Source organism: Populus alba, chromosome 17 (genome assembly GCF_005239225.2).
Source record: "Populus alba chromosome 17, ASM523922v2, whole genome shotgun sequence".
Taxonomy (NCBI): domain Eukaryota; kingdom Viridiplantae; phylum Streptophyta; class Magnoliopsida; order Malpighiales; family Salicaceae; genus Populus; species Populus alba.
The window spans coordinates 17,050,373-17,077,978 of NC_133300.1; the positions used below are offsets into that span (position 1 = coordinate 17,050,373).

General features: G+C 32.9%; 3 protein-coding genes and 1 pseudogene across 3 annotated transcripts; 2 read left to right on the forward strand and 2 right to left on the reverse strand.

The window, feature by feature from the left end:
• Window positions 1-3,503: 3,503 nt before the first annotated feature.
• LOC118029732 (transcription factor BEE 3) lies at window positions 3,504-6,174 on the reverse strand. The gene is made up of 6 exons (XM_035033650.2): window positions 5,275-6,174; window positions 5,047-5,166; window positions 4,815-4,880; window positions 4,152-4,220; window positions 3,972-4,049; window positions 3,504-3,776 (listed from the first exon to the last, which is right to left on the reverse strand). The coding sequence occupies exons 1-6, from the start codon at window positions 5,632-5,634 to the stop codon at window positions 3,684-3,686; spliced, it is 786 nt and encodes a 261-aa protein (XP_034889541.1). The 5' UTR covers window positions 5,635-6,174; the 3' UTR covers window positions 3,504-3,683.
• Window positions 6,175-8,778: 2,604 nt separating this feature from the next.
• On the forward strand, window positions 8,779-10,977 carry LOC118029731 (small ribosomal subunit protein eS7). Its single transcript, XM_035033649.2, has 6 exons — window positions 8,779-8,919; window positions 9,635-9,719; window positions 9,807-9,880; window positions 10,002-10,125; window positions 10,350-10,532; window positions 10,649-10,977. Exons 2-6 carry the CDS (start codon window positions 9,645-9,647, stop codon window positions 10,766-10,768), a joined length of 576 nt encoding a protein of 191 aa, XP_034889540.1. The 5' UTR covers window positions 8,779-8,919; window positions 9,635-9,644; the 3' UTR covers window positions 10,769-10,977.
• Window positions 10,978-13,042: 2,065 nt separating this feature from the next.
• LOC118029730 (mannose-6-phosphate isomerase 1) lies at window positions 13,043-17,593 on the reverse strand. The gene is made up of 5 exons (XM_035033647.2): window positions 16,895-17,593; window positions 15,635-15,802; window positions 14,678-14,890; window positions 14,144-14,410; window positions 13,043-13,524 (listed from the first exon to the last, which is right to left on the reverse strand). Exons 1-5 carry the CDS (start codon window positions 17,243-17,245, stop codon window positions 13,210-13,212), a joined length of 1,314 nt encoding a protein of 437 aa, XP_034889538.1. The 5' UTR covers window positions 17,246-17,593; the 3' UTR covers window positions 13,043-13,209.
• Window positions 17,594-23,282: 5,689 nt separating this feature from the next.
• Window positions 23,283-27,269, forward strand: LOC118029773 (elongator complex protein 5-like; annotated as a pseudogene).
• Window positions 27,270-27,606: the final 337 nt, after the last annotated feature.

A 27,606-nucleotide genomic window follows, 5' to 3' on the forward strand; every position in this document is an offset into this window, starting at 1 on the left:
ATAAAACCAAGGCTTATCAGTGTTTTGGTGTGGATTGTGCATGGTATAATTCACAATAAAACAAGTAATAAATCCTTCAACTATATAAAAAAAATAAATATAAATATGATAAAATTATATTTTTCATATATTTATTGCAATGTACTTGCTCTCATTTCCTTAAAAAAATAAACACATCTAATGTCTATGTCGGAGGAGTGTTTTTTATACTTCTATTTTTTTTGTACTATGCAATTATCACATAGCTCCTAGGGTAATTTTTTTTTTTTTATATACCTACAGTCAAGATGCATTTTAGGTTTTTTAATCTTGATTTTCTTAAAATTATTTTATGGAATCAATAGTGTTCTAGTCTTTTTAAAATTAAAAAAAAAAATAGTTGGTATGTGCAAAACAGGCACTAGCAAAGATGAGACGCCTGTATTCTTTAGGTGACGTGTGTGACACCCCTCGATTGCTGTTGGTAGCCCTCTGAAGCATCACGTTGTCCTCTACACGGTGGGTCACACGAGTGATGGTTTCCATGGCGTGAAAGAGTTCTAACAATAATTTCCCTCCTTTTTTCTCTCTTATCCACCTCAAAAGGTATGTCGGTCTTGCAAAATGGTCCTCAATCATTTACATGTATCGAATTTTATTTATTTATTTATCTTTTAGTTTCTTCTCTTAATATTTGATTTTTTTTTATGTTTTTTTTTTATCAAATTTAATCTTCATTCTTTTGATTTCTATTTATTTTGTTTTTAATCTTTTTTTATTGGATTTTATTTTTCAATTTAATCCTCAATCATTTGATTTTAATTTTTTTTTAAAGATTGATTGAGAGCAATTCAATATTTCTTGCATTTTAGAAGCATAGTGTGAAGAATATAATACTCTTAAAAACTAAAATTTTCAAACTTGCAACCATGAACATTTTGGTATTTTTTTTATAATTAATATAGGTGTTCGAGCTAACTTTCGTGTATCTCAACTAATCTCACGAATCCTGAAGTTAACGATTATATAAATCTCCAGCAACTATCATATTAACAACCACATAACTTGAATTTGAAATTACAAGAAAAGTAAACTCTTTGATCTCAATCTCTTATTACTAAGGCACCTTAGATGGTTTCATTATTTTGCTTCTTAATAGGAACAGTGTTGATACTATTTTATTCATCATCACTAGCCTTCACTAGAAAACTGTCCCACCACTCCACTTCTGATTTTGCACGCAGCATTAGCAAATTATAGAAATAGGGTTAATCACTGATATTGTTTGTTCTTTCACATCCGAGAGTAACTCTGACAAGAGGCATTGTGGGATTTCAAATCAGGAAACTTTGGGGATATTTTTATATCATCTTCTTATCCCCTGGTATAATGCACCTTAAATTATTGAATTACAATACACCTTAAAATATTCATAAGAAATTATGACATGGACTCTTGGTCTTCGGAGACAGCACCTTTATCAACTGTCAAGTCATCTTAGAATGGTATCTGGGTCACGTTTTGGAGAAAGGAAATAAAGTAGACTCCTGATTGTTTGGTTTGCTTTGTTGATCTACTTATATAGCGTGTAGATAAGATGTTTTATCTGCTGTTCTTGATTTCTTTATAATATTTTTCTTCTCTGTTTGCTCCACGTTAGGTGTGGGAGAGGTTGATGATCAATGCTACTGTGCTGATCCTTGTTCATCGTGCATGCACCAGAAAAAAGCCAAGTGATGAAATTTTTTTCAAAAGGGAGTCAAAGAAAACAAGAGGATTTCAGATAGTAGAAGCTTTTAAGATTCTCAAGGTCATTTTCCTTTAAGAAATCTGAGAACCCATGTTGCTGTATCATCTTGTGAGCATGATATGGCCCATTCAAGCTGTCTTCTATCTTATGTCTTTGGATGCAATGCATCTGTGAATTTATTCGCTTTCTTCAGTGCCATAAAATTATTCTCCAACTTTTTCATTACACTCATCCAGGTCCATGAATTGGCAACATCTATGAGATTCTGCTCATCCATATGCTTGTAGGACCTATAATTCTGACAATCCGTTACATTGTCTGTGTCCATTTATCGTTATTGCTGCATGTCACAAAGTCTATTGTATGATTCTGTTTGAAGTCTGCTTGTCCCTTCAACGCAAACCGCGCTTTTCATCTGATGGAAACTCATCGATAATGCAAGAAAACAGTGCTTAAGGTCATGTAATTATTATCCAAATAACATGTGTTTTCCTGCAAAGATTTATCTAATAATCTCTTTTTTTTTCCCCGGTTTTTACCAAGGGTATCTCCAGCCCTATTCGGCCTGAGACTAGCGGCCGGGAGTGCGAAGGTTATGCCCTCCCAACAAATACGTTTCCAGAAGATCGAACTTGTGCTCTCACTTTATCTAGGATAGAGGCCGCTATATGTTGCCATGATTTCAATGTTATTGAGCCTTGATGATGAAGCAATTGATTATATGGTGATGCATTTCCGATTGATTAGCTTTTGAACTATTGTTGTTTCCATAATGAATGCAGCTATGACTGTTGCTTGGTTTAAAAGTATGATGGAGGGCAATGGCATGACAGAAACCTGCCACCTAAAAGAACAGACACCAGAGATCTAACAAGAGAAGTATGGAAGATTGCTTGTAAAGTATACTTATTACATTGGACTTGTCTTTGAATCATCTCTATAGCTAGCTAGCTACTTGGAATTGTTTTTATCTCAAGGATTTTGATCATCATAGCAGGTTTTGCTTTAGCTACTAGTAATTTGTGGATAAGATTGATTTATGCAGGTGGTAGTCAAGGGGGAGTCTACTTGATCTGATCCATAGGGAAACATACACCAATTATTTTTTATTTTTTGGATTCAAGGAAACCTCATCTACTAGAAAGTGCATTTTATAGGTCCAGGTGAGCGAGTAAAACCCCAGCTATCCCATACTTTTATAAAACATGCATGCTCTAACTCGAACTCGAGACCTGCCATGCAGATTTCAAGCTCTTTGCCATAACATTACGCTCCTTGGATTACGTTCACACGTTGCTCTGTAAGCATGATTGTGATCGTGAATTTGCCTGCATATCCCTGGTATATGGTAGGAGTATAGAGATTGCATTTCTGATATGCATGTTCCCTTAAGATCATTAATTAGATTCTGCTGACAGGTGCAAAATACACTCTCTCTCTTCCTGTTTCTTTGTCTCTTGCACACCAAGAGAATCATGAACCACATGAACGTGTCTGGTTAAAGGGTGTGACAGACTCGCCAACTGGCCCAAATTCCAAATTTCAAATCATAAAGTGGGTGCATGTATAATTTTGTCACAGAATGGACAATGGATAAACAAGCAGTACATAAAGCCAAGAGAACCTCCAGAATCAAATTGATGCTTAACTGCTCATGCCGACAGGGCATATCGATACATAGGATGTTACACACCACAGATCACTGAAGAAAGTCAAATTTGATATATTAAAAAAAAATAAGAAGAAAAATCAGCCCCCAAATTGGACAAGTAAATAGCAATATAATCTTCTTTTTTTGTACTTTATTTCTAGACATTTTTTTGTGAAGTAATGCAAATATCTTTAGCATGTCTGCCACATAAATACAGACATATTTGATTTATGACAAAGGATGATAGCTAGGGAGCATATCCATGTGCTTTATAGCGACAAAGAGTAATTGCCAAAAATGCAGTCAAATGGACCATGCAGAGTGGAAGCAAGTGATTTCTTCATATCTTTCTCTCAACCATTTCTGTGTCTTCTGTGCTTCAGTTGAGTCTGTTCCCTGCACAATTAATATTCCAGTTTCAGTCATTCTATACATGCACTCAGCCTTTCAGGTCACCACAGTTAGAGATACATTGCAGACTTATTTGAGATGGAATTAATCAACTGCAGGTCAACATATTAATACTTTGGGTAAAAATAAATAAGGCAGCCTCCTAGCTACTCAAGATTCAATAAGTTATTGTAAGAGCACCTGAGCCCTCTTTGAAGATTCTGTTACATTGTTCAGGTCATTAGAACTACTTGCAGCTGCAAGCTCCATGGAAAGAAACTGAATTTTGACAGAACAAGGTTAATCAAAACATGTTGGGGTATGGAATTATAAGATGAAACTGTAAGAATATTAGTACCAGATTCTGTCGTAGGAAATTACCTCAACTTGATTCTGCAATGAATGTACATAATTGATTATCTCCTCTAGCATAACTGCCATCCCCATTGACTGTACATTCATGGAATCATATCAGCTAATTTTGTAGAATAAAATGAGATGATTAAGAGATTTAAACTCGTGACCAGTTAGTCAAAACTTTAATAATATTAAATTCTATTAAGAAGCCCAAATTAGATGGGCTTATATAATCTAAAACTACATCTTCATTATCTAATCTAAATGAATTCATAACCTATTATTGAAAAGTTATTAAAAATTTAAACCTTTTTTAATCCTTTTTTCTTTTATCTAAAAATTTCTTGAAATTTAAGCTAATCTAATCTAATATTGGAAAAAATGATATTAAAAATCTGTTTTTTTTTAACTTTTTTTTTTTGTTTTTTTTCCAAGGGCTTATAAAAAGCTTGGTATTTGTGTTCTTATTTAATATAAAATTCTAACATCTCCTCATATCAAGTTATTAGGTAACACTTCAAGATATAATTTATATATTTTTTAACACTTTTGATTTTAATCAATTAATTTAAACTTATTTAAACTTCAACTCCAAATATGCAGGAGTACTACATGTTTATAAGACTTATTCAATATTAATACATGCATGAATTATAATCAAAATTAAACTTGTGCAAAGGTTCTTACCCTGTGGCATCCAGGAACAAGGTCTTGCAAACACCTTAACTTGTTATTGATTTTCTCTCTCCGTACCTGAGACAACAAATAGAAACATATACAGTCAGATTCTTCAGTTCATGACTTTAATTGGTCCATTCCTGTTCTTACCTGTTAGAAGAAACAGTAAGCCTAACCAATGGTTTCAATGAGGCTTTATTGACGAAGCAAAATCTATTCAGTCAAAAACATATAAATTTACCCTTTCTGCTATACTGTGACTGTCTGTTGCTTGGCCTCTCTTAGCTCTAACATGAATAACTTCCTCTGCTTTGTCGCCTTCTTTCTCTTTGTTTTCACCTTTCTTACTTCCTCTTAGTTTCTAAAAACACCAAGAAAAGGTACCACTCAACTTTATGTTAACCAAAGGCTTCAAAGCTGAAATTAGAAAACAAATGGTAGAAACTTCAAGAAACAGACAGATACATACGTTCTTTTTCTTTGTTTCGTTTGTGGAGGCTGTAGGAGAAATGTAGCTGCTGGTTGATTTTCGCTTCTTGCTGTCATGGGAATCATTTTGATTCAAGGTAACAGTATGAACAACTGTTGCTGTACTCAAGATGTCAGGATGGAAAGTACTTGAAAGGTTGTTGTGATCATATGTTGCTGTAAATTCAGGTTGTTGGCGGGCCATCAAAGAGTCTGCTGAGAAGTCAGCGATGCTGAAACTCTCCAAGATGCTTGGATTCAGCTCTGGAAGATGCTTGAGCATTTCCATGTTCATGTCCATCATCTCTGTCAAAGGCTGAGGAGGCCTAAACCTCTGCTGATATTCTGCAAACTCAGCCATGAAGCTCAAAGGGCCTAATTTTGCTTACATATAAAAGAGTTTTGGAATGGAATTTATAAGATGCCAACATGGTGTATTATTAGCTTAACAGTTTGTATTATTAGTGCATAATTGTTAGTAACTTGGATCTTGGGCCATTAAAATATGATATCAATGGAATTGTGTTATGCTTTACAGCTAAGCAAGTAAAACTTGAAAGCACAGGAGAATTACAAGTGGAAACTGAATCTGGATTTTATTGGTAGGTCCATGCAAAGGATATACACATGTATATCCAGAAGTGTAGGTCATATATGTTTCTAAGGTGGGCCTTAAACATTAAAAGAACTATGATAGAAGTACACCACTTCTTTTTTCCTTCGCCAAAAAAGAAAAGAAAAGAAAAAAAGTTAAAGCAGAAGGTGAACTTCCTTTCTAGCTAGCTTGAGATCAACTTGGGACCCTTCATCATCTACTAAAGAAGTGATATAGGCAATCTTTTGAGCAGCAGATTAGCAGCATCCACTATTTCAGAACACAATCCGCCACCAGCTCTACTGTGTAATGCTGACAGTAACTTGTTGCAATCAATAATTCCAGAACATAACTCAGAATCAAACAAGTATATGTGCTGGCAAGAACAGCAATATAAGCTGGCAAAGGCAAATATATTTATGCTGATAGAGTTGCAAGCTTCTGAAAAACCAGACAACCCGGTAACAACAAGCAGTGAGCGAACACCACAAGACAACTGCCTTCCAGATATCACACATGAGCAGTAACAAAACTATCCAATGACAATTCTGTCTACAATAGAACTACTGTATGTTATGCACTGAAATCATGTTTTATAAAACAATCTTTTGTAGTTAATGATCATAAAACTCAGCAGTGAATATTTGTTTGTTTGTGATCTCTGTTGTCATTTACAATAAACTTCTAATTAATCGATCTGTCACTCACATGTAACTGTAAGAAACCAAGGATTGCAGAGGCAAGGACTAATGGAAAGGCTAAACAAGCCATATAATATAGAGAGAAAGCTGTGAAGGGTCAAATTTAATGTGGTAAACGAAGATTTGAAAAGAAAATAGGTCAAATGAGATACGATTGCAAACGCTTATCAGTGAGTGAAAAACTGAGGTTTTTTTAGTTAACCAAGCTTGATAGCAATGGCTGTATTTTCTCCTCTCTTTCTATCCCAACCAAGCCTCTGCACCCCCAAAATGACCGTAAAATCCCTTGCTGTCCTCAACAAATCCTACAAAATGCGGGTCCCTTATGAGATGAAGAAGGAGCAGACACGTCTTTTTCGACAACTCCCTTCTGGTCTGAACATGGAAGTGATTGAGCAAAAGGGTCTTGTTTTAGCAGATAAAGAAAATAATAGAGCCCCAAGAAGCAGTGAAAAGAACCCACCTTTGGTTTTTGTTCATGGAAGTTATCATGCTGCTTGGTGCTGGGATGAGCACTGGTTGCCTTTCTTTTCATGGTTCGGCTTTGACTGCTATTCTGTTATCTTGTTGGGTCAGGTCACGTCTCTGTCATTCCCCTCTCTTACCCACGACCGTTTATGTTTCCTGAAGTTTGATTTTTGAATTCTTGGTTTCTTAATTATTGTTATGATTTCAGTATTAAGTGTTTCATGTTCTTACAATTTACATTTTCATCTAAAACATGACATCAGAATTTCTTGTCCTAATTTTCTAGTCCCAAAGAGTAAGATCGGCTGATCAAACAAGTCTATTCAAGCGATAGTTATCTTTCACTCTGTAAGGAAACATTCTTCTCATCAACGATGGAGGATCATCCGGTGAAACGGTTAGTTTATGTAGTTCTTCTCCATGTCCTTAAAACCTAGTTACTGTTCATGTTGTTCGAAATGACAAATGGACAATGAACAACACACACACACACACATCTGGTTTCATGTGTCCTTGGCTCTGTTGATTTAAGCATATGTTGCCCTAACAAAAAGGAACCTGCATTTCAAGACATGATATCAGACCCGGAATTGAGCTCCTCTGTGCCCAAAATAACTTTATGCACGACCTCGCTAGAGCAGGAAGCTTACTTTATGTCAAGAATTTCTATTTGTTTTTTAAAGCTAAATTACTTGGCCTTAAAGATAATGACTTCCTCCTGGAAGTCCTTTCAGGATGTTCTTTAGTTGGCGAACTCAAAAATTCATATATGAATCTTTAGTTGTGTTTGGAATTGCAGTTACACCGTATTTTTAAAAATCTTGAAAAGAAATTTTAGCTTTAAATTAATTATTTTTAATGTTTTTATTATTATTATTTTAATGTTTTGATATTAAAAATAAATTTTTTTAAAAAAATAATATTATTATTTTGATAAATTTTCAAACAAAAAATATTTTAAAAAATAACCTCAATTATACACTCTTAAAATATCATTTAAAATTTCACCAAGTAATGACTATATTTAACATTAATTCATTTTTTGGGACAGTTTATGATTAAAAAATATTACATGCAATTTTGAAAATTGCCCATCAAAAGCCATGCTTTAGGTACTAACTTTTAGAGTTTTTTATGCTATACTTTGTGTTTGATTGATATAAATATTAAGCAATTAAAATTATATTTCTAACAAAAGAATCACAGGGGTTGAAACACCAACATGCCAACTTTGAAACCTATCATTTACAGTTTTTTATTTTTATTTTTATTTTTATTTTGAGAATTATTTTTAAAAATATTTTTTATATGAAAAATATATTAAAATAATATTTTTAATTTTAATATAAACATATCAAAATCAAAACGATTAAAAAATTAAAAATATCAATTTTAATTTTTTTAAAAATTATTGTTATTATCTCAATAAATCAATCAAGATCTTAATTAAACTATTATATATATTCCAATATAAATTTCAAGAAAAAATAATATAGAATTGAGTTTATTTTAATTCATTATAAGTCAAAATTCATTATTATTATTTAAAAAAAACATATAATTTTAAACGTTTTTTAAAAAATTGGATTTAACATGCCTACCTTGTCACCTATATCCCTAAAGTCCAGTTTAATAAATATGTGAAAAACTAATCTACAATAATAGAAAATTAACAATGGGCATGGCCGTATGACTTTGTCGGCCCAAATTAAAAATAAGAAGCCATGTAAAATTCCCTCAACCAATCCTAACCGTTCAAAGCATAGCCAAACTAAAACCCTAGATCTCCCTCTTATTAAACCCAAAAGACAGCCACTTCCTTTCATCACTGTCGTCGTCTCTCAGCAGCAGCATCGGCAGCAACTAGGGCGCCTTCTACTTGGTAAACCTCATAAACACTAATGGGTTCTCTTTAAATTCCCTTCTTATTAAATGCCAAGCCTTCTAATCAGAGACTTTACTTGCAATGTGTTTGCTTGCCGTGACTCTTTTAGCTTCCAGATCATATGGGCTGTTTTTTTATTCTTGTTCATCAACTGCTTTCTCGTTAAAGATTGAATCTTGACATCTGTTTTGTTATATGGCTCCTTTTGTCTCCAAAAGGAAATGGGTTGTTTTTATTTTGTGGTCATCTACCGTGTAGAAACCCTAGATTAGGCTGATTCATAAACCTTGCCATTTGCGTATGTATGTGCTTAGATTTGATGCAATGTCATCGTTTTGTTTTTAAATTGAACGAAGATAAAATGTGAGTGGGCTGTTAGGATGATGAAAAAGAGAAGTAGTTTTTCTGCAGCGAATGACTTGTATTGATCGAGTTTGGAATTATGATAAAAAAAAGAAGACAAGTTTGGAGTTTGGTCTACCCTTTGTCGTTATACCACTTGATGGATTCATCGTTCATGGAAGTTTTGTTCTCCAACTTGTAGTTTATTTATGGAAAAATGTAGAAGGAAACTTATTGTGGATGTATGACTCGAAATTAGGCCCCATTAGGTAGACAACTCACAAAAGAATGTGCAGATGTCTATTGTGATGAGTTTGACTTGACAATTCTTGTTCGTTATTGAATATAATCTCTTGCTGTTACTATTTAGATCTGTGAAGATGTTCACCACAAGGAAGAAGATCCAAAAGGACAAGGATGCTGAACCCACTGAGTTTGAGGAGACAGTTGCCCAGGTTAGATCCTTAGGTTCTATTCAAGTTTTTGGATTCTTGGATTAACTGAGTTGTCTATGATGTATTCTATATGCTTTTCCTCTGCAGGCTTTATTTGATTTGGAAAATAGCAATTCAGACCTGAAAAGTGAGCTAAAAGATCTCTTCATAAATTCTGCAGTGTACGTAAATAATTGTATGCTTGCTTGTTCCTAGTGAAACTTTTCTGTCTTTTTCTTTCAATATTCTGTTTTCCTTCTGGTGCCAGTATATTTTCTAATCTAAACTTTTAAAATTTTGCAGTCAAATAGATGTTGCTGGAAATCGTAAAGCTATTGTCATTTATGTTCCCTATAGACTGAGGAAGTCTTATCGCAAGGTTCATCTTCGCCTTGTTAGAGAGCTGGAGAAAAAGTTCAGTGGGAAGGTAACATTTTGTATTCTTACTTTTCTACATCTGTAATGGAGGGGCAGTATAAAGTCTTGAGGGTCCAACCTCAAGGCTGCAGGCTTAAGTCCTATAAGAAGGTGCTCAGCATTTATAGTTCCTAATCATGATGAGTATATAAAGTCAATCCCAGTTTCAGCTCAATACTTGTTTGAATCTGAATTCCGAGCTATGTTTCAATTGCTCCTCTGATAATCCGGCAGGATGTTGTTCTGCTTGCTACCCGAAGGATTGTGCGTCCACCCAAGAAAGGCTCTGCTGTTCAGCGCCCCCGTTCCCGCACCCTAACTGCCGTGCATGAAGCCATGCTTGAGGATTTAGTGTATCCTGCTGAGATTGTTGGAAAACGGACCAGATACAGGATTGATGGGTCCAAAATTAGCAAGGTAGTCTTGACAATTTAAGTCAAAGGAACAGAAAATTGTAGTTGGTATTGTAATCTCAATAACCATAACCTCTGCCCTTCTCATGAATTCTCTTTTTATATTCTTGTTTGTGTCAGATCTTCTTGGATCCCAAGGAGCGCAACAACACTGAGTACAAGCTGGAGTCTTATGCTGGAGTTTACAGGAAGCTTACAGGAAAAGATGTGGTTTTTGATTTCCCCGTAACAGAGGCCTGAAGTTGATGATTATTTGTACTTTTTTATTCAAGAGTTCTATAATTGCAGCAGATAGGATCCTACTTAAAGTTTTGACTCTTGAATTTGGTTGGATGTCATTTTGAATAGGATAAAACTTTCTTCGATGTTTCTTTTACTATGCACTTGATTTTGGTTGAATGTCCTATGGATTTATCAAAAAATTCCCGCGGATTGTTGGTTGTGGAAAATGTCACTTCCTTAGAAGTTTGGTTGTAGGTGATTTTGCGTGCTGTTCTTGCATCCCATTGCAGTCTGGCGTAACAGCTGTGTAGTGTTTGGGATATTTATGGATGCATGAGATGCCCCTTTCCTCTTGCATGTATGTCTGTTTTACCGAGGCCTATGGCTAGAGGAATGATCAGGTATGTTGTGATTGTGTTTGGTGGGATTTATGGCATCCTCGTGGAGCCCTCGTTAACAAATTATGACTCCTACAATTCAATGGGTTTGAATATTGGACTTGGCCTGCTGACAGATCTGGAAGTCTTGTCCAAATTCAAGCGTCTTTAAGTGGTTCTTCTATCTACCCTAGTACCAATGCTGCTGATTCTATGTGGTGTGTATCTCGAGTGGCAAGTTTTCTATTAAAAGCACCTGGGAGGCTATCAAACTAGTTAGCGAGTCCTTTATGATTCCAAGACATAGCTTTATCTCATGGCTTGCAGTATTTGATAGATTGGCTACAAGGCAAAGGCAGCTTAGATGGGGAAGATCGAGTGATGATAAGTGTCTATTTTGTAACAGTTCTTCAGAATGTAGAGATCACTTCTTTTTTCTTGCCCTGTTACGATGAGTGTATGGCAGGGTATTCTCAATTGTGCAAAAGACAGGTGGGAGATTGGCCGTTGGAGTTTCAGTGGGCAGAATCAAGTTTGGAAAAGAAATTCTTCAAGTCTGTATCATTCTTAGGTCGGCATCGTACTCTTATATTTATCATTTATGGGCGGGCCGAAAGAAGTAGAAGAATCCACAAAAATTCTTACAGTATAAGCTTATCTTGTTAATCGATTTGCTCTGATGTCAGGAGTGTTATCAGTTCACTCTAAGAAGATAAAAGCCTGTTCATTTGTGATGGTTGTGACTTGCAATGGAGATGATTGGTTTTGTTTCTTCAACATCTTGATGGCTTGATGCTTTTTAAGGTCCATCAAAGTGTTTTTTAAATTAAATAAAAAAAAATAGGTGAAGTAGCATTTGAAATTGTAATAATAGTTGTTTTTAAAATATTTTTTTATTTTTAAAATTTATTTTTTACATCAATATATTAAAACAATTCAAAAAATAAAAAAATATTAATTTAAAATATTTTTTGACAGCAAAATACACTTGATAACCATTTTTCATCATCAACAATGACACGTAGGCTTATGTGAATCTCCTAGCCAAAAACAATTGTTTATGTTATTTTTTTCCCACACACATATTGTTAAATTATATTTATGTCACATAGTTAAAAAAATGTTTAGATCGTTAAAATTTTTATATAATAATATAAGGTTAAGTGAAATGTTTTAGTAATTATTATTTTTACGAGGAGGATCGCCCTCCCAATTCAAAAGGTTTTTTTTTTTTTTTTTTTTTTTTTTTCTGGAAGTTGTGAGCTATTATGTATTTAAACTATCAATTATTTTGACTATCTAAACTCTAAAAAGCTTAAAAGCAAGTCAATAGAAAGCATGAAATACTAAAATCTAAAATATATAAAATACTTTTTATTTATTCATGTATGTATTGTAAATTTATATTAAAGTCATATATAATAGAAAATGATTATTTAAATTAAGAATGATCAATTCATTTCTTAAGTATTATTAAAGACTAGTTAAAGATTATTTTACATGGTTCAAGAATTAAAAAAAAATTAATTTAATCATAATTATCAAAATTTGTAGAATTAAAAATCAAACAATGTTTATTTAATAAACATTCAAATTTGGTAATGAATATTTTTCATATAAGTTATATTTGTATATTTTTCAAAAGTGTTGCACAAACAAAAATAAACATTTGATCTGGGCCTTCTTTCATAAATTACATATTTATTCACGAAATATGTAAAACTCAATTTAAATTAGAATTAATAGACTCCTTTTACTTGAGAATGTGGCGAGTATAAACTATAATTGCAAAAAAATATTTTTATATTTGAAAAATATACTTTTTATGTAGCTTGCCGTATTTTAGAATTTAGAGTTTTCTTTTTTTAAAAAAAAAACTATAATATATATATATAACCCCAAATAACAGTATATATGATTATGACTATAACTTTTACTATATTTTAGTTGCATTTACACGATAAGTTAGAATACCATGTTATATATAATGCAATACATGAGAAAATATAATCTTGAAAATAAATAGTACAAGGCATGATAACTGAATCAATCAAAGAACAGAAAGCTGTCGTGTATACGGACTCACAAGATTTGAAAGAATCTGCTATTCACTCCAGCCCTATACAGATGCAATTCAGATGGAGTTGATACGCTAATCTCAGTGTTGGCAGGTGCGAAAAGGGCATCTCCTTCCATAACTACATCTTTGGATGATTCTGTGCGCATTGTACCCTCCCCAACCACGACAAGAAAAATGGAAGGGCCTGGAATCGCAGGAAATACTGTTGATGCCCCTCTTGGAAGTATGCAGCGATCAACCTCAAATTCATCGAAAGGTGGAAGGTATCTTGTTATATATGGACTCAATGGAAATCCTTTCAAGATTTCAGGAAAGCCCTGGATCAGAACCGGAATCATCATTAATGATTTTGCAACAAAAAGATAGCAAATTTAGGAGAAATCTCTTCTGCCTTCTAAGAGCTTGAGAAATCAAACTGCAAATGCAATTTATGCGCAGTCCATCACAATTTGGTCAAGATTCTCGACTCAATGGCCAATGATCTAACCTTCCATCGGCTAATCAACCGTGAGTTCCCACTTGAAAAGGAAGGTCCAGGTTCTATCACACAGAGGGTGTCAATGGTAGTTCTTCTTCTCTATGTAACAATGTCACTGGTCCAGGTTCTAATCAACCGTGGCTAAATCATTTTCCTTTGCCACTAAAAAGAGTATTTTTCCATACTAATCATTGAAATTCATTCCTATGGTATAAAAATGTCCAGGAATTAGAATTCTTATGCCAAGATAATGTGGTCATCCTGCTCTTTTGGCCCCTCCTAATAGATGCTTTTTTGTTTAAATGCAAGGCATATGGTTTCAGGAGTATTATGCCCTACAGGTGACTGCTTAATTTAAAAAGCCCAGCATGATTATCAAATTTGAACAAACATTAACACATGCTCATAGAGATTTTTTAACAAATGAACTGCATTACATACATGTATGAACTAATTACCTGTTTGTATGTGAGCATGGAACAAAGAGTTTGGATATCCAGGTGCTTGGGCGTAAGACCGGCCCGCACAACATTGTCTGAGGTTGCCATGCATTCGATACACTCGCCATGTAGATATGCGTGGGGTTCATTTGCCCCTAGATACAAAGCTTCACCAGGATTGAGCTTCACATAATTAAGAAAGAAGGCTGATATGACACCAATATCAGCTGGATATTGCTTTTCTAACTGCAAGACCAGCTGTTCCTTTCCTGTCAACTGCCTTGTCTGGCAGATAAGAAAAGTTCAGGTGTAAAATCAGGGCAAAATCAATAGCATGACAGAAAATCAAGTATGATATTGCTTAAGAAGTCATTAAAAAAATAATCTTTGTGCCAATGATATTATTAGATGTCTTACCTATCTTCTTATTCAATCAAGAAATACTTGACATTAACGCTTTTAACCCTACTAGCAAATCTATTACACATGTTAATCACAGCATTCAGATCACCTTACAAAACAGCAGCCTTAATAAAGAAAAGCTCAACTAACCTCGCTTTCCGTATACAATCTGCTTTTTAATTTGGATATTACTTCAGCTGTCATCTCTTTGCTTGCTGACATGAGATGGGTAAAGGCTGATCTCAGAACGGATTTTACTTTTTCCTCATGATCTTGCTCGTTGATTTGCAAGAGTTGGTTTACTACTGCACTGCCAACCAGTTCTACGATCTCAGGAACATCTCGAAGCACAGCTTTAAGCTCCTGGAAAATATATCAATTCACATCAAGTAAATGAAAATATGGATATGATTTCAAATGGTTTATCAGTAAAAATTTGTAGATACAATAAGCAAAGTCAAGGTTGTCAGAGGAAAGTTATCATGACCTTGATGGACTGAGAATAAACACCAATACGTAAGAGATTTACTTGCATTTTCTTTTGATTAAATACATTCCTATGTGACATTGAAAAGTAGTGGGTTTTCAAATTGTCTGCAGTCTGCAGATAACCATTTCCTTTTCAAGGCTTCTTTTAAAATGTATGCTTTATAAGAAAGAGGGAGCAGTTTGTTGATGGTTAGCTAATTCTCTCAGAAATTTAAGCAACTCAGAAGTGCATCAATAAAGGATAAGGAACTCAAAGTTTCTCATCGTCTTGACAACGAAATAGAAATAAATCATGCTCACAAGATATTAAGTTTTTCCAAACTGATAACTATTACAACTGAAAATCACAGTCCTAGCCAATTAGGAATTTAATAACAAAATTAACAGGAGATATGGGTTAAGGTATGGTAGAATCACATTCAGTTAACTGAATCTTTAGAGTTCTCTTGGAATTAAAAAAAAATAATCAAGGAGACCTATTTGCTTCACAAGCATCTGTATGACCTCGAAATGTCCTTCAACCTTTGCCAAGATTCACAAAACTACCAATGAACAACAATCAACTCACAGAATTTGCAAGATAGAGATATGCAAGAAAGATAGAGATCGATAGACCACCTCAAGGCTGATAAAACTGCAGAGGGCTTCAAACTCTGTAACAGCCAAAGCCATCTCGGGCTTATGATTGTCATCCTTGTAAAGATTTGGATGCAACTTGTGTAGAACTTTCGCCAATTCCTTGTCTGGATGAGCCTGGATTGACAATGCTTTTGCCACAGAAAGCACCTATCAGAGATCAAACTGTGAAAATCAAACACAACTTCTCAATACTCAAACATCCAAGTTTCTGCAGTCTATGAAATTCAAACACAGCTATCACGAAAAAGTCCTTGAATGTATGATCAAAGAGCAGTCCACTAGAATTGAGAAAAGAATTGGTGAAAAATCAACTAGCCATACATAATGGTCCAAATCAATATCTTAAACAGTAAAAAACAATAAATATAAATGGGAAAATCACCCATCTCTAGTCAGGGTGCAATAAAAACAACCTCAGAAGAAGAAGAAGAAGCAACCCCACTTGTCTAAGATCTTATCTCCAAGCACCAATACGGCTATTAAAAATCCAGGACATAAAGATTTAAACTTCATCGTGCCAATCCAGGACTCCGCACAAAACCCTTTCTCTTTCAACTAAGCCACAGAATTCAATGCTAACAATATTGCAAACAATAATTCTAAACCAATTCTCCCAATTGTAATTTTGAACAAAAAATTTCTGCCTTTGAAGCCTCATTTGACTCACTACCCACATCACTGGTCGCCATGAATTCTAATTCAGATTTTGAAAGGATGATATGAAAGGAAAGAGTTAAAAGGAAATGTTATACGCTAATGACAAGTGGAAAGGAAGTACCCTTTTTCTTTTCGATAAAAACAAGGCTAGTAAAAATGAAAATTAGCTTTAACTGCCACTAAATAACGACATCTCGCTGAGAAAAAACAAAACTGCCATAATAAAGCACTACTTTCCAATAAATTAGGACCCTCCAATTCTCAGCAGCTTTGGACTTGATTCCCAGAGCAGCCAATTCTACTACAGAAACATAAATTGCCCAATTCCTAAACATGAAGAAGGATGGGCAACATTCAATCAAAACACACAAAAAGAAGGGTTTTTTTTTTTTTAATCAAACACAAATAAAAAAGTTAATCAGATACACCGACGCAGAAACCATAATTCACAGATGATTAAGCCTGATCATAAAAGAACCAACTACAAAAAATAAAACTCATGACTCAGCCAAAACATAGATTGAGACACATCACAAGCGAAATCATACATTACAACAGAAAAAATGATGAAAAAGATTGTACCTTGAACAAGAAAGGAAGATCACAACCCCACTTATCCAAAACCTTATCACCAAGCACATTAGGATTCTTACAAATCCATTCTTTCAAACTCAAACTCCCAGACCCATTTGAGTCCCCATTCTCCACACCACCTTCCACCACAAAAGAAGGCCCAGAACCATGTGTACCCACCCAAAACTCAGCAAAAGGCTTCTTCTTTTCAAATGCTATATCATACCCGGAGTTCAATTCATAAAGCCTTGCAACCTCGGACCCTTCTGTCCCTTTCTTACCCCAGTCATAGTTTTGAACTGAACATCTAAGTCTCTTCAGCCCTCCTCCCTGGTGGTTGTTCTTCAATTCAGTCTCCATTGACTCAAAGACGAGACCTTTACTACACTATATCAAACAAAAACAAGAAGACTTTGGAGATGTGAATATAATAAAGGCCATGAAGAAAGGGAATGCGTATATATAGATACTGCTGGATGTTTGAAAGGGTAATAAGAGAGGGGGAAACAAGTTGAGAAAGAGAAAGAAAACGAGACTTGAGAAAAAAGATAAAGAGGCAACGAAACTATATGTGGTGGGGTCTGATCTGACTATGAAGTTTTCATTTTCCTTTCCAGATTAGTTCTTATCTCCCAATATTTCGTGATTTTCGTCGTTGCTGAGAATAGTTTCTGTTTTGTCATTCCTGTGGGTAAATCCTCTGGCACTGCGGCATCCACGTTCATACGGAAGTTTCTTAAAATCTAACTTTAGAAATTATAATGATATTTTGCATATCAGATGTAAAATTCTTAGATCGACTTCGTTTTCAATTAAATTTAAGGGGTAATTTAATTTTAATATGCAAAAAAATATATAATAATAATAATACATGGCCTGGTAATAAAAAATAATATATGCTGTGCGGTATATAAAAAATCAAATTTCGATGTCTAAGAATGTGAGATAGATTTTTTTAGTCAAGATAGCATGCGCTGTCAAAACCTGACGAGGAAGTTTGTTTGAAGATCACCAAAATTTGAAGGTTATACCTTCAAAGTCTCGCCCGAAGTTACCTTGGAAAGGAGGAGAACAAGAAGGAGAACAGAGTACGTTTAAGAATACAATGTAAATTATATTTTTTAAAATTTTTAAATTTTTTATTTTTATTAAAATTTAAATTTTTTTATGTTTTGATATGCTAATTTTAAAAATAATTTTTAAAAAATAAAAAAAATATTATTTTGATGAAATAACTTTGAAAAACAATTACAATAATACTTATAAATAAAAATTATAATATTAATAAGAAATCTGCCTTTACCATAAGCAAAACTTGTAGTTACTGTCACAATTGGCAGTTTTTAGGCACAGTTTCGTGTTTTTGAAGATTTTTAAAAAGAAATTAATTTTAAATATAAAAAAAATAGTGTTTTTTTATCTTTTAAATAAATTTAAAAAATAAAAATTTATTTTGATATATTTATAAATAAAAAATACTTTAAAAAACAATATTTATCACATCTCAAACAAGATCTTCTATAAATTAAAACAAAAAAAATTAAAACTTTCCCACTTTAAGTATAATCTAAGAAAATACAATTCTTCAGACCATTTTAATCTTATCATAGAAATTGTAGTTCAGAATCAGATCGAGCTATAAACACTAACTACAAAAAATTCTTTATGATAACAATTAATATCAAGATGTTAACTATTTCGCATGAGAAGTTTTTTTTTTTTTTTTGATAAAATCTAGATTTTAAAAAATAAAATAAATTATGAACACTTTTTTTATATAAATCTAAGTACATTCAAGAAAAAATAAATTTATATTAATGCTAAACTCGGGATAGAACTCACAAGTCGAAAAAGAAATCTCATCCTTAAATTTAGATGTCGATTCACTGTTCAATGCTTTCATTTCAATGGTTTGTCTAAAAGAAGACAAAAAAAAAAAAAAAAGTAAAAAATAAAAAAATCACAAAGCATTGGATAACTCACCTGAAGTGCTGGAGAAGGACACACCGCTAGAATTAAGGATTTGTCGGTGAAGATCGTCGGTTTGTGTTATGTCGGCTTTTATGGGCACGGGGACACCAAAAGCGACGAGTGAGGTGGACAATGTGGATTGGACACCGCTTCGCCCTCCTACTCCTATGATGAGAATATATATATATATATATATATATCTTCCCAATTTAATAAAATTAGATGCCTCGTTTTCTTCTTCTTGAATTAATTTTGCAGTTTTCCTTTCATGCTTTGGACACGCGAAGTGTTTCGTCTTTGTTAAATTTTTCTTACAGTGAAAATCTTTTAATTTTTTTTTATTCTTGTAGAGATCAAATAGGTCCTTCTATTGTGCAATGTTTCACTTTAGTACTATTTCTTTGGTGTGCTCCATCTAATGACTCCAGGGTGGACATCACGATTCCTACCTGTCTACTTTTTGGTCCATAGTATTGATTTCGATGAGTATTCAAAGGGAAAAAATTGTTGATTTTTCTTAAAATTTGTTTGTATTTGCGTTTTAAAAAAAATATTTTCTATTTTTTTTGCTTCAAATTAAATTTTGCATTTGTTTGAACTAAGAATTTTGCATTTGTCATTTGCTACTCACAAAAGCCAAAAAAAAAAAGCATAGTTATCAGACTCAATTCAAATACCAAATTGTTAGTTTGTTGAGTCAACTCGAATTAATTCTAAAACAACTTTATTTTGATTTTAAAAATAAAACAATATTGTTTTGAATATTTTTAATAAAAAAAATCAAATGACATCTTCTTAGACTAACAAAATTTTTAAGTTTATTTAGTCAAGTCTTGCATGTGTTTTGTCAAATCCATCTCCAAACCAATTTAAAATTAAATTCAATCTAGAGTTGGCTCTATATTAGTGAGTTACCACCTTGACTATCAGATCGGTCCAAGTGTAATAACTACAAGAGGGAGAGACCTAAACATTTAGTGTATGATTATAAGGTGTCCTAAAGTGAAACATTGTGCAATAGATGAGGACTTGAATGAATTTAGTCCATTTGAATTATACCGCTTGAGAAAAGTTTTTGTCAATGCGCACGTGAAACTCGGGTGGATGGATTCCAAACACGTCGTGCCATCCACTTTCCGTGTTGTTCACTCCACCAAACGAATAGAAAGAATCCACAAAGTTATAAAAATGCCTCTTTCCTTCCTTTTTCTTCTAAAAGTCTGTCCTTTACACCATTTTATTATTAGCCATGGTGGAAGCAGGGAGCATCCGAGACACCAATCAGCAATATAATAATAAAATTATGTGCAAAAAATCGAGGAGATAACACTTTTGTTGGGCAATTATTATCAGATTGTTATTGATTTATTAGCTACTTTACCCGTGCCCCAGTGCACAATTTTGCAGCGTAATTGTTTTTATAAAAAAACAAAAATATATAAGCTATTTTGATGTGTTTGTTCACGGTATAAATAAAAAAAATATTATGCAAATATTTAAATAAATAAATTGATAATCATCTATGTAAATAAAATAAAAAAACATTATGAAAAACACTAAAAGAGAAACTAAAAAAAATAAAAGATGAACGTAGATAAAGATATTTAATTTCATAAAATGAGACATTTACGTTGTTTTGTTTATTAAATTTATTTATTAAAATCAATAAAAAAATAATATAAATTAAAAAAACATGAACCTGATTGAATTAAAAAAAAAACTACTCCGCAAGGCCTTTTGGTGGAATTATTTATATATAAAAAAAACACAAACATATTAGAAATATTTTTTAAAAAATAAATATTTTTATTTTAAAAAAATAAGATTGATCTATACAAAACCAAAAAATATATAGATAAGTCAAAATAATAAGTTTAAAAATTAAACACAAACAAAAAATATAAAAAATATTTATTCAAAAAAATCATATAAAACTCATGACCTGCGTCATAATATCAGGATAAACCGATAGAAAAAAAATTGAAGATTATTTTAAAAAAATAATGTAGAACGATAGAAATTGTAAGAGAAAATGAGGATGTAAAAAGATGTTGAATCGCATTAACTTTTCAAAACCTTGACATGACTTATTAGATTAAAAGCACTACAAATAAAAAAAAAATCATAAAGCCTCATCTCCAACAAATCAAAACGCTAAATTATAAAACCAAGTAAACAAGCCAACTATGTAAAAGGATCTAGAAGTTTTTATAATTAATAGAATGAGAGTGAAAATAAAATAAGAAATAAATTAGAGGGCAACAAAAAATGTTCAATTAAAGAGTTAAATTGAAAAGAAAAATAAATTTAATAATAATAAAAAAAAAATCAAAAGAATAAGGGTCAAGTTGGAAAAAAATGGAACAACATAAAGCCTTAATTGAATAAAGAAATTGAAAATTAATAAAACTTTAACAAAAATACCGAGGAAAAAAAATTAAAAATCAAAAGAATAAAGACCATAATAAAAAGAATACACGACAAAGTGTAATCGAATGAATAAATTAAAAAAAAAAACTTTTTATAAAAGGATTGAGAATAAAAATATGAAATCAAAAGAATAAATACTGAAATTGAGAAATCAAAAAAATAAAAGGACAATCATGTACTTTTTTAGGCTTAAAAGAAAAAAGAATGGAAAAAAACAACTATCAACAACAAATTACTTATTATTTATAGTCACATACCATATTAGGAGAAAAAAAAAAAACATGATGACTCTTCTAAAGACATAACAAAAAGGTAGTTTGAACATTAGTCGTCCAAATAATGTAGACACTATCCATTTATTAACGTGTGATAAACATATCCAACAACTTTTTAAAATAAAAAATTAATTATTTAATATAAAAATATAAAAAAACCCTTATGCCTATAAAAATCCATGGGTAAATGAGTTCTTTTAGTGTATTCTAATAAGCAAAGAGACAAACATACTCCAGTTAATTAACAGTTACAGGTTTTTTCTTACCTCAAAGGTAGATAAATAAAATAATGATTTTATTATAACAATCAATGTGTTTCTCGTGATACAATAAAAAACGTACTCTTTTATAAATTATTCCACCTTGTGACGTTACTACTAAAAATATCCCTTTCAGTTATTGTTGGCTGTCTTCCCATTCTCATTTCAATGTGGAAGCGGTAGGCAGCTGCATTATTATTATTATTATTATTATTATTATTATTATTATTATTATTATTATTATCATCATCATTATTTATTAATATAAATATCCAGATAAATACACATATTTTAATTAATTTTATAAATTCTAAAATTAATAATCATATAAACTCTCAATGACCATTATATTATTAATCACAACAAAACTCGAACCTGAAACCACATAAAAATAAAATTCTTGGCTTGAAATTTTTATTATTAGGTTACTTATTAGATAATTAGTTGCATTAGTTTAAAAATTATATAAAAGAAAAGGAAAACTCTCTGGTGAATTTACTATTTGAAAATACTAAGTTTGTTAGCGAAATAAAACGAATTATTATTTTCCTCTACTCCAATCGACCAGTATATTTATTTCCAACTATGTGGGAACAACAATATTATATGTTCGTCACTCGGCCTAACCTTAAGTCTTTGTCCAATCCAATGATTGTGAGTTCCTGCTTCGTGGGGTTGGTTAGAGCCACAATCTTTCCTTTTGATCTGCTGATCATAATTTATTTTCAACACGAATTGTTTTTTCTCTCGTAATATTTTTTAAATACAAACATGACTGTACAGATCTAGTTTGACTGCACAAAAGTCAGCTCAGTAAAATGAGTGACCGACACTACAAATTCACACGTTTGATGCAGTGAAAATAAATCAAAATTACCCCTGTGCCTTTCTCTAGAGGGGAAAACCAAGGAAAAATACAATAATATATATATAAGAAATAATTATAAGTACACATTAAACAATTAATCCATGCTAATTATATCCTTGAAAAATAATTATGATGTTCAGATCGCGTGCATAAACTAATTATTCACATGCACGATTTCAAGATCATCCACACCTTGATGCTTTCACAATTATTTTTTTTTACAGCCTACGTTGGAACTTGAATTATGGAAAGTAATTTAAAGGACTAAATTCTTATAATATGCGAGGCTATACCTCATATAAAAAATAATTGAACTTAAAATTCATAACAAAATCAAATCTTGCAAGACAATTCATTTTAAGTGATTTTTTTTCCTAAAACTGTTTTTATGCAAATAAAGAGACCTCTCAAATGAAAAAAAAAATATTTTTTTATTTTTTTAGATTATTTAATTTGTTGATATTAAAAATAATTTTTAATAAATAAATATTATTTTAATATATATCTAAATAAAAATCTCTTTAAAAATAAACACAGTATCAATTGCTATCTATGGCTGTGAATTAGTAATTTTAACAAAGTATAAAAATAAAAAAGAATATTCGAAAATCCAGAATTCAGGGCCGTTTAATAATATCAGAAAAATCCAGGAACCTAATCACAAAACCCCCAAATCTTTCCGAAACCCTCAAAATTAGGGTTTCACTTCCATGTGTGGAACTCTCCGAGATGGATCATTAGAAGGAGAGCAAGCACTAGCTCTCACAATCAGAGACACCACAGCTTCGCCTTTTGGTTTCCACGTTCTCTCTCAGCTCTCCTCTTTCATTTAGCCTCCAAATCCCAGTCCCGGTTCCTATTCAAAACCACGCCGTTTTTGTTCGATTTCATTGTTATTATTAATTTAATTGAGATTAAGTTAATAAATTGGTTGATTGGTTGATGTTGCAGTTGTATTGTGATTGTTGCATTTTCACGGAGCCCGTTCTTTTACGTAGATTTACTGAAGAGATGAGGAATTGATGTAAAATCATCTCATAAATGGTAATTTTTGTACACACTTTGTTTGGTTGCTGAGAAAGTAAAGCAAATGGAAAGAAAATTAAGTTTTTTTCTTTTCCTTTTATGTTTTGGTAAAAATGTGTTGTTATGTGTGATTGTAGGATTTTTGAAGTGATTTATGGGTGGGGACATGGGGGCTGAATTATTGTTGTTGTAGCATTCAGATTTTGGATTGCTATTCGGATCCGCTTGGTTGGAAGGATCAGCTTATGATGTCGGGAAATTTCACGGATGTTTCCTATGAAGCTTCTTTGAGTTTGAGTTGTGTTTGTAGGAATGTGAAGGATTTGGACAAGTTGTACTCTTTGATTCTTGAACTGGGGAAAGGTAATTTCTATATGATTTTTTTGTTGCTGCTTGGTTTTGTCTGTGAAGGATAGTAATGTAAATATCAAAAAATTGCATTCCGATAAGCATTTTCTTTGATGAACTGGTTGTGTTCTGTGTGGGGTAATTTTTTGTAGTTTTTTGTATTTATGCTTGCAGGATTGTTTGGACAAGGAAAAGATTGTTTTTCTGTTGCCATTGATTCGGTAATTCTGCAACCTGCAAGTTTGAATCTCTAATAACTGTACTGGTTGTTAATATGTAAGATTAGGGCTCAGGCTGTCATTGTTAAGTTTAAATGAAGTTCAAGTGATCTTGCCAGTGTGCTGTAATGATATTCTAGTAAATTGATGCTTTAGGTCTGTAGCTAAGTTCCACTTTTTATAGTGTGTTGATGTGAACAACAGGTTGCTTTTCTGAGTGGACACTTGTCAAATACTGACATGAACCAATAAGAAGTATTCTGGATTACAATATCTGATGTCTCTGCTCAAAGTATCACTCTATTTTGCATGTGAGATGTGGAAACTTCCTGTGAACTGCCAATGTTTTCCGACGAGGATAGGCTTAGCCAGAGGGAAGGCATTATTAGGGATTTTATGTCTAGTGTCCTACTTTAGAACAGGTTGCTTTTCTGAGTGGACACTTCTTGTCAAATACTGACATGAACCAATAAGAAGTATTCTGGATTACAATATCTGATGTCTCTGCTCAAAGTATCACTCTATTTTGCATGTGAGATGTGGAAACTTCCTGTGAACTGCCAATATTTTCCGACGAGGATAGGCTTAGCCAGAGGGAGGGCATTATTAGGGATTTTATGTTCAGTGTCCTACTTTAGAGGAATAGGAGGTTATGTGCTGAAATGGATGGATTTGATTGCACTTTTTGTATTTTCCTAACTCTGCTGGAAAAAAAATTGAAATATCTTTCTTAGGTCAAAAAATGCCAAAAAATACTTGGTGCTTTTTTGTCTCATTTTAGCTTGAGCTGGCATGCTCACATGGATGGAGAGCTGCCATGGACCCTGTATGACCATGTGATGCTGCCTGCTCACATGTCAGTGCCTATGGAAGCCTGGAGAATTTGTTGATTGATATCCAAATCATTGTCCTTATTTCTTGAGTCATGTTCTAATGCTGTAGGATGGATCGAAGGACATGGATATGATGTTGGCTATTCTTTTGGAATGGCACCAAGGTTCATTGTTACTGTTCTTTAAAAACCCAATCAATACGGAACATATTTATGAGATATTGAGCTTGTGAGAGTATGTTATTTTATATAAAATTCTAATAACAGTGTAACGTGTCAGAATTCTAATTCACTGTTGTTTCATGGTCACAGAACAGATTTCTAGCATCTTTTGGCTGTTACATTCAGACCTTCATGAAGTCAAGGTTACATCTGTTCTTGAATATCTGTCCTATGTGGTGTGTAGAACCACTGCATCAAAGTGCTAATGGACAGGGAAGGGATTTGGAAAACCTCTCTTTGTTAGAACAGAACTTTGGGAAAGGAAAGCTTCAAGTCCGATTCAAGCGCCGAAATGGGCGTGTTCGTGTTTTTCTTGGGGTCTAGTGGGAGTTGTTGCCCCTGATCATGAAGCTTCAAACTGTCATAACAAATATTCTTTTTTTAGAGCGAAGGATTTCATATCGATCAGTCAGACATCAATTTTACATCTGTTTCATCTGAAGATGAACTATTCAATCAAATTAATCAAGGCCTTCTGCCAAAGGTCAGTCAGTGCGGAGTGCTCTCTCTCTCATACACATGTCCACACACCAGTACATGCTTCTCAAGTAAAATACACTGTTATGCATGCACCCAAGATAGCAGATGTACTTTGTGCAACTTCACTTATTTTTGTGTAACTGGTGCTTCTTTCAACAGGTTCAGTTTAATCTAGATCTATCAGAGAAAGAATGCATTGGCAGGGCTAGGGTTGTACTATCTTTTGACCTCCAAGGTGTGGAAATATAGATAGATTAATAGATTTAATTCCTTTACTTTTATCAATGAGCATGAGATTTTATTTAATCTTAGAAATTACAAGATCTTTGCTTGTGCTTGCTTTAGGAAATGGTAAACCTATTCAAATCCACGACAGTGGAAGATCTCTTGCTGAGGGCAAAACTGAGGTGACCCTTGGTTCAAGCTGGACTTCACAAAAAGCTGAAGACTATGGTGAAGGAGATATCATATATTTTCTTGATTCAGATGATGAGATGCCAGATTCTGACGAGGACTCAGATGATGATTTGGATGTATAATAGGTACACATTCACTGTTCATGATTTGGATATGGTATCTCATTTTTTTTGCACATTCCTTAGAACAGAAATCACCCTTTTTTTTACCATCTCCGGGTGAAAATTATGTTCCATCAGAACAACATAGGACAATTAGAATAACGGGTCATTTATCAGAGAAAAGTGGTGCTAAAGTTTCTGATAAGCAGCAGCAATGCGCTCTATAAATGGACCCAGCAGACCTTCGAAACATGCAGAGTGTTGATAGATGCAAAATATGACCCATAACATCATGTCCTAGGAGTAAGGTGTTCCAGATAAGTATTTAGCCAATATTCTGTGTCCGTGGGAGGGGCCACATAACAAATGCTGGCGCATTCCTCCAACCTCCTTGGAGTTAATACAGAAGCTGGCATGAATGCGCAAATTCATTCTAACGATGGATGATTTTGCTCGTCAAGGAACTTCTTTCAAGAACTATGGTGTTGTGAGGTCACTTCTTGTGAGGTTTGTGCATATTCAGTGCTCCAATCTTCCAAGGCTTGCAGGTTTTTGCATTCCTGCCTTTTGTTTTTCTTTGACCAGTATCTCTTTCTTTTGCCTGTTTTCTTTTCTTCTCTTGCTTAATTTTTTTTTTTTTAAATTGCTGGGCTACTTAACTTGTTTGGCCTCTATTGGTCATTATGCTGTGCTGAAGTTTCGCCTTTTTTTCATAGGATCAATAAATCGTCTTCACAATGAAATTAATGATGGAATTGTGGAAAATGGGAATCCAAGGAAAAAGTAAAATTCGAAGATGGAGGGAGGTTCTTGCTTGTAATCGTTGGTTTGGAAGCTAGAATAGCAATCACGACATCTTTCTTATATGTCCCTAGCAAATTTAATTGATAATGTATTATAATTTTATATTTAAAATAAATTATTGAAATTTTTATATATTTTTTATATTTTTAAATTATTTTGATGTATTAGTATTAAAAATAAAAAATAAAAATTATTTTTAAAAAATAACTTTTACTGCAGCACAAAACCACGACTAATCGCAAAGAGTGAAGTTTTACCGTTTCCATGATCTCAACAATCTGAAAATTGAATTAAAGCACTATACAATTGTCATGGTAAATCAGATCCAACAAGCTATTAATAAATAACTAGTGAATTGATCCAACAAACTAATAATTATCTAAGCTTTAATTTTTTTTCTTCTAAATCAGATCCTAGATTGGATCTTTGCACAAACTAATAGTTAAATGCGAGACTTGAATTCAAGTGT

Coding starts and splice junctions, on each gene's coding strand:
- LOC118029732 (XM_035033650.2), bottom strand. CDS start 5,634: ATGGCTGAGTTTGCAGAATATCAGCAGAGGTTTAGGCCTCCTCAGCCT. Junction 4,221..4,814: donor TTGTTCCTGGATGCCACAGG/GTAAGAACCTTT, acceptor ATGAATGTACAG/TCAATGGGGATGGCAGTTAT. Junction 4,050..4,151: donor CATTGCAGAATCAAGTTGAG/GTAATTTCCTAC, acceptor GTCAAAATTCAG/TTTCTTTCCATGGAGCTTGC.
- LOC118029731 (XM_035033649.2), top strand. CDS start 9,645: ATGTTCACCACAAGGAAGAAGATCCAAAAGGACAAGGATGCTGAACCC. Junction 9,720..9,806: donor TTGAGGAGACAGTTGCCCAG/GTTAGATCCTTA, acceptor TTTCCTCTGCAG/GCTTTATTTGATTTGGAAAA. Junction 10,533..10,648: donor ATGGGTCCAAAATTAGCAAG/GTAGTCTTGACA, acceptor TGTTTGTGTCAG/ATCTTCTTGGATCCCAAGGA.
- LOC118029730 (XM_035033647.2), bottom strand. CDS start 17,245: ATGGAGACTGAATTGAAGAACAACCACCAGGGAGGAGGGCTGAAGAGA. Junction 15,803..16,894: donor ATCTTCCTTTCTTGTTCAAG/GTACAATCTTTT, acceptor GATCTCTGATAG/GTGCTTTCTGTGGCAAAAGC. Junction 14,411..14,677: donor GATTGTATACGGAAAGCGAG/GTTAGTTGAGCT, acceptor CTTATCTGCCAG/ACAAGGCAGTTGACAGGAAA.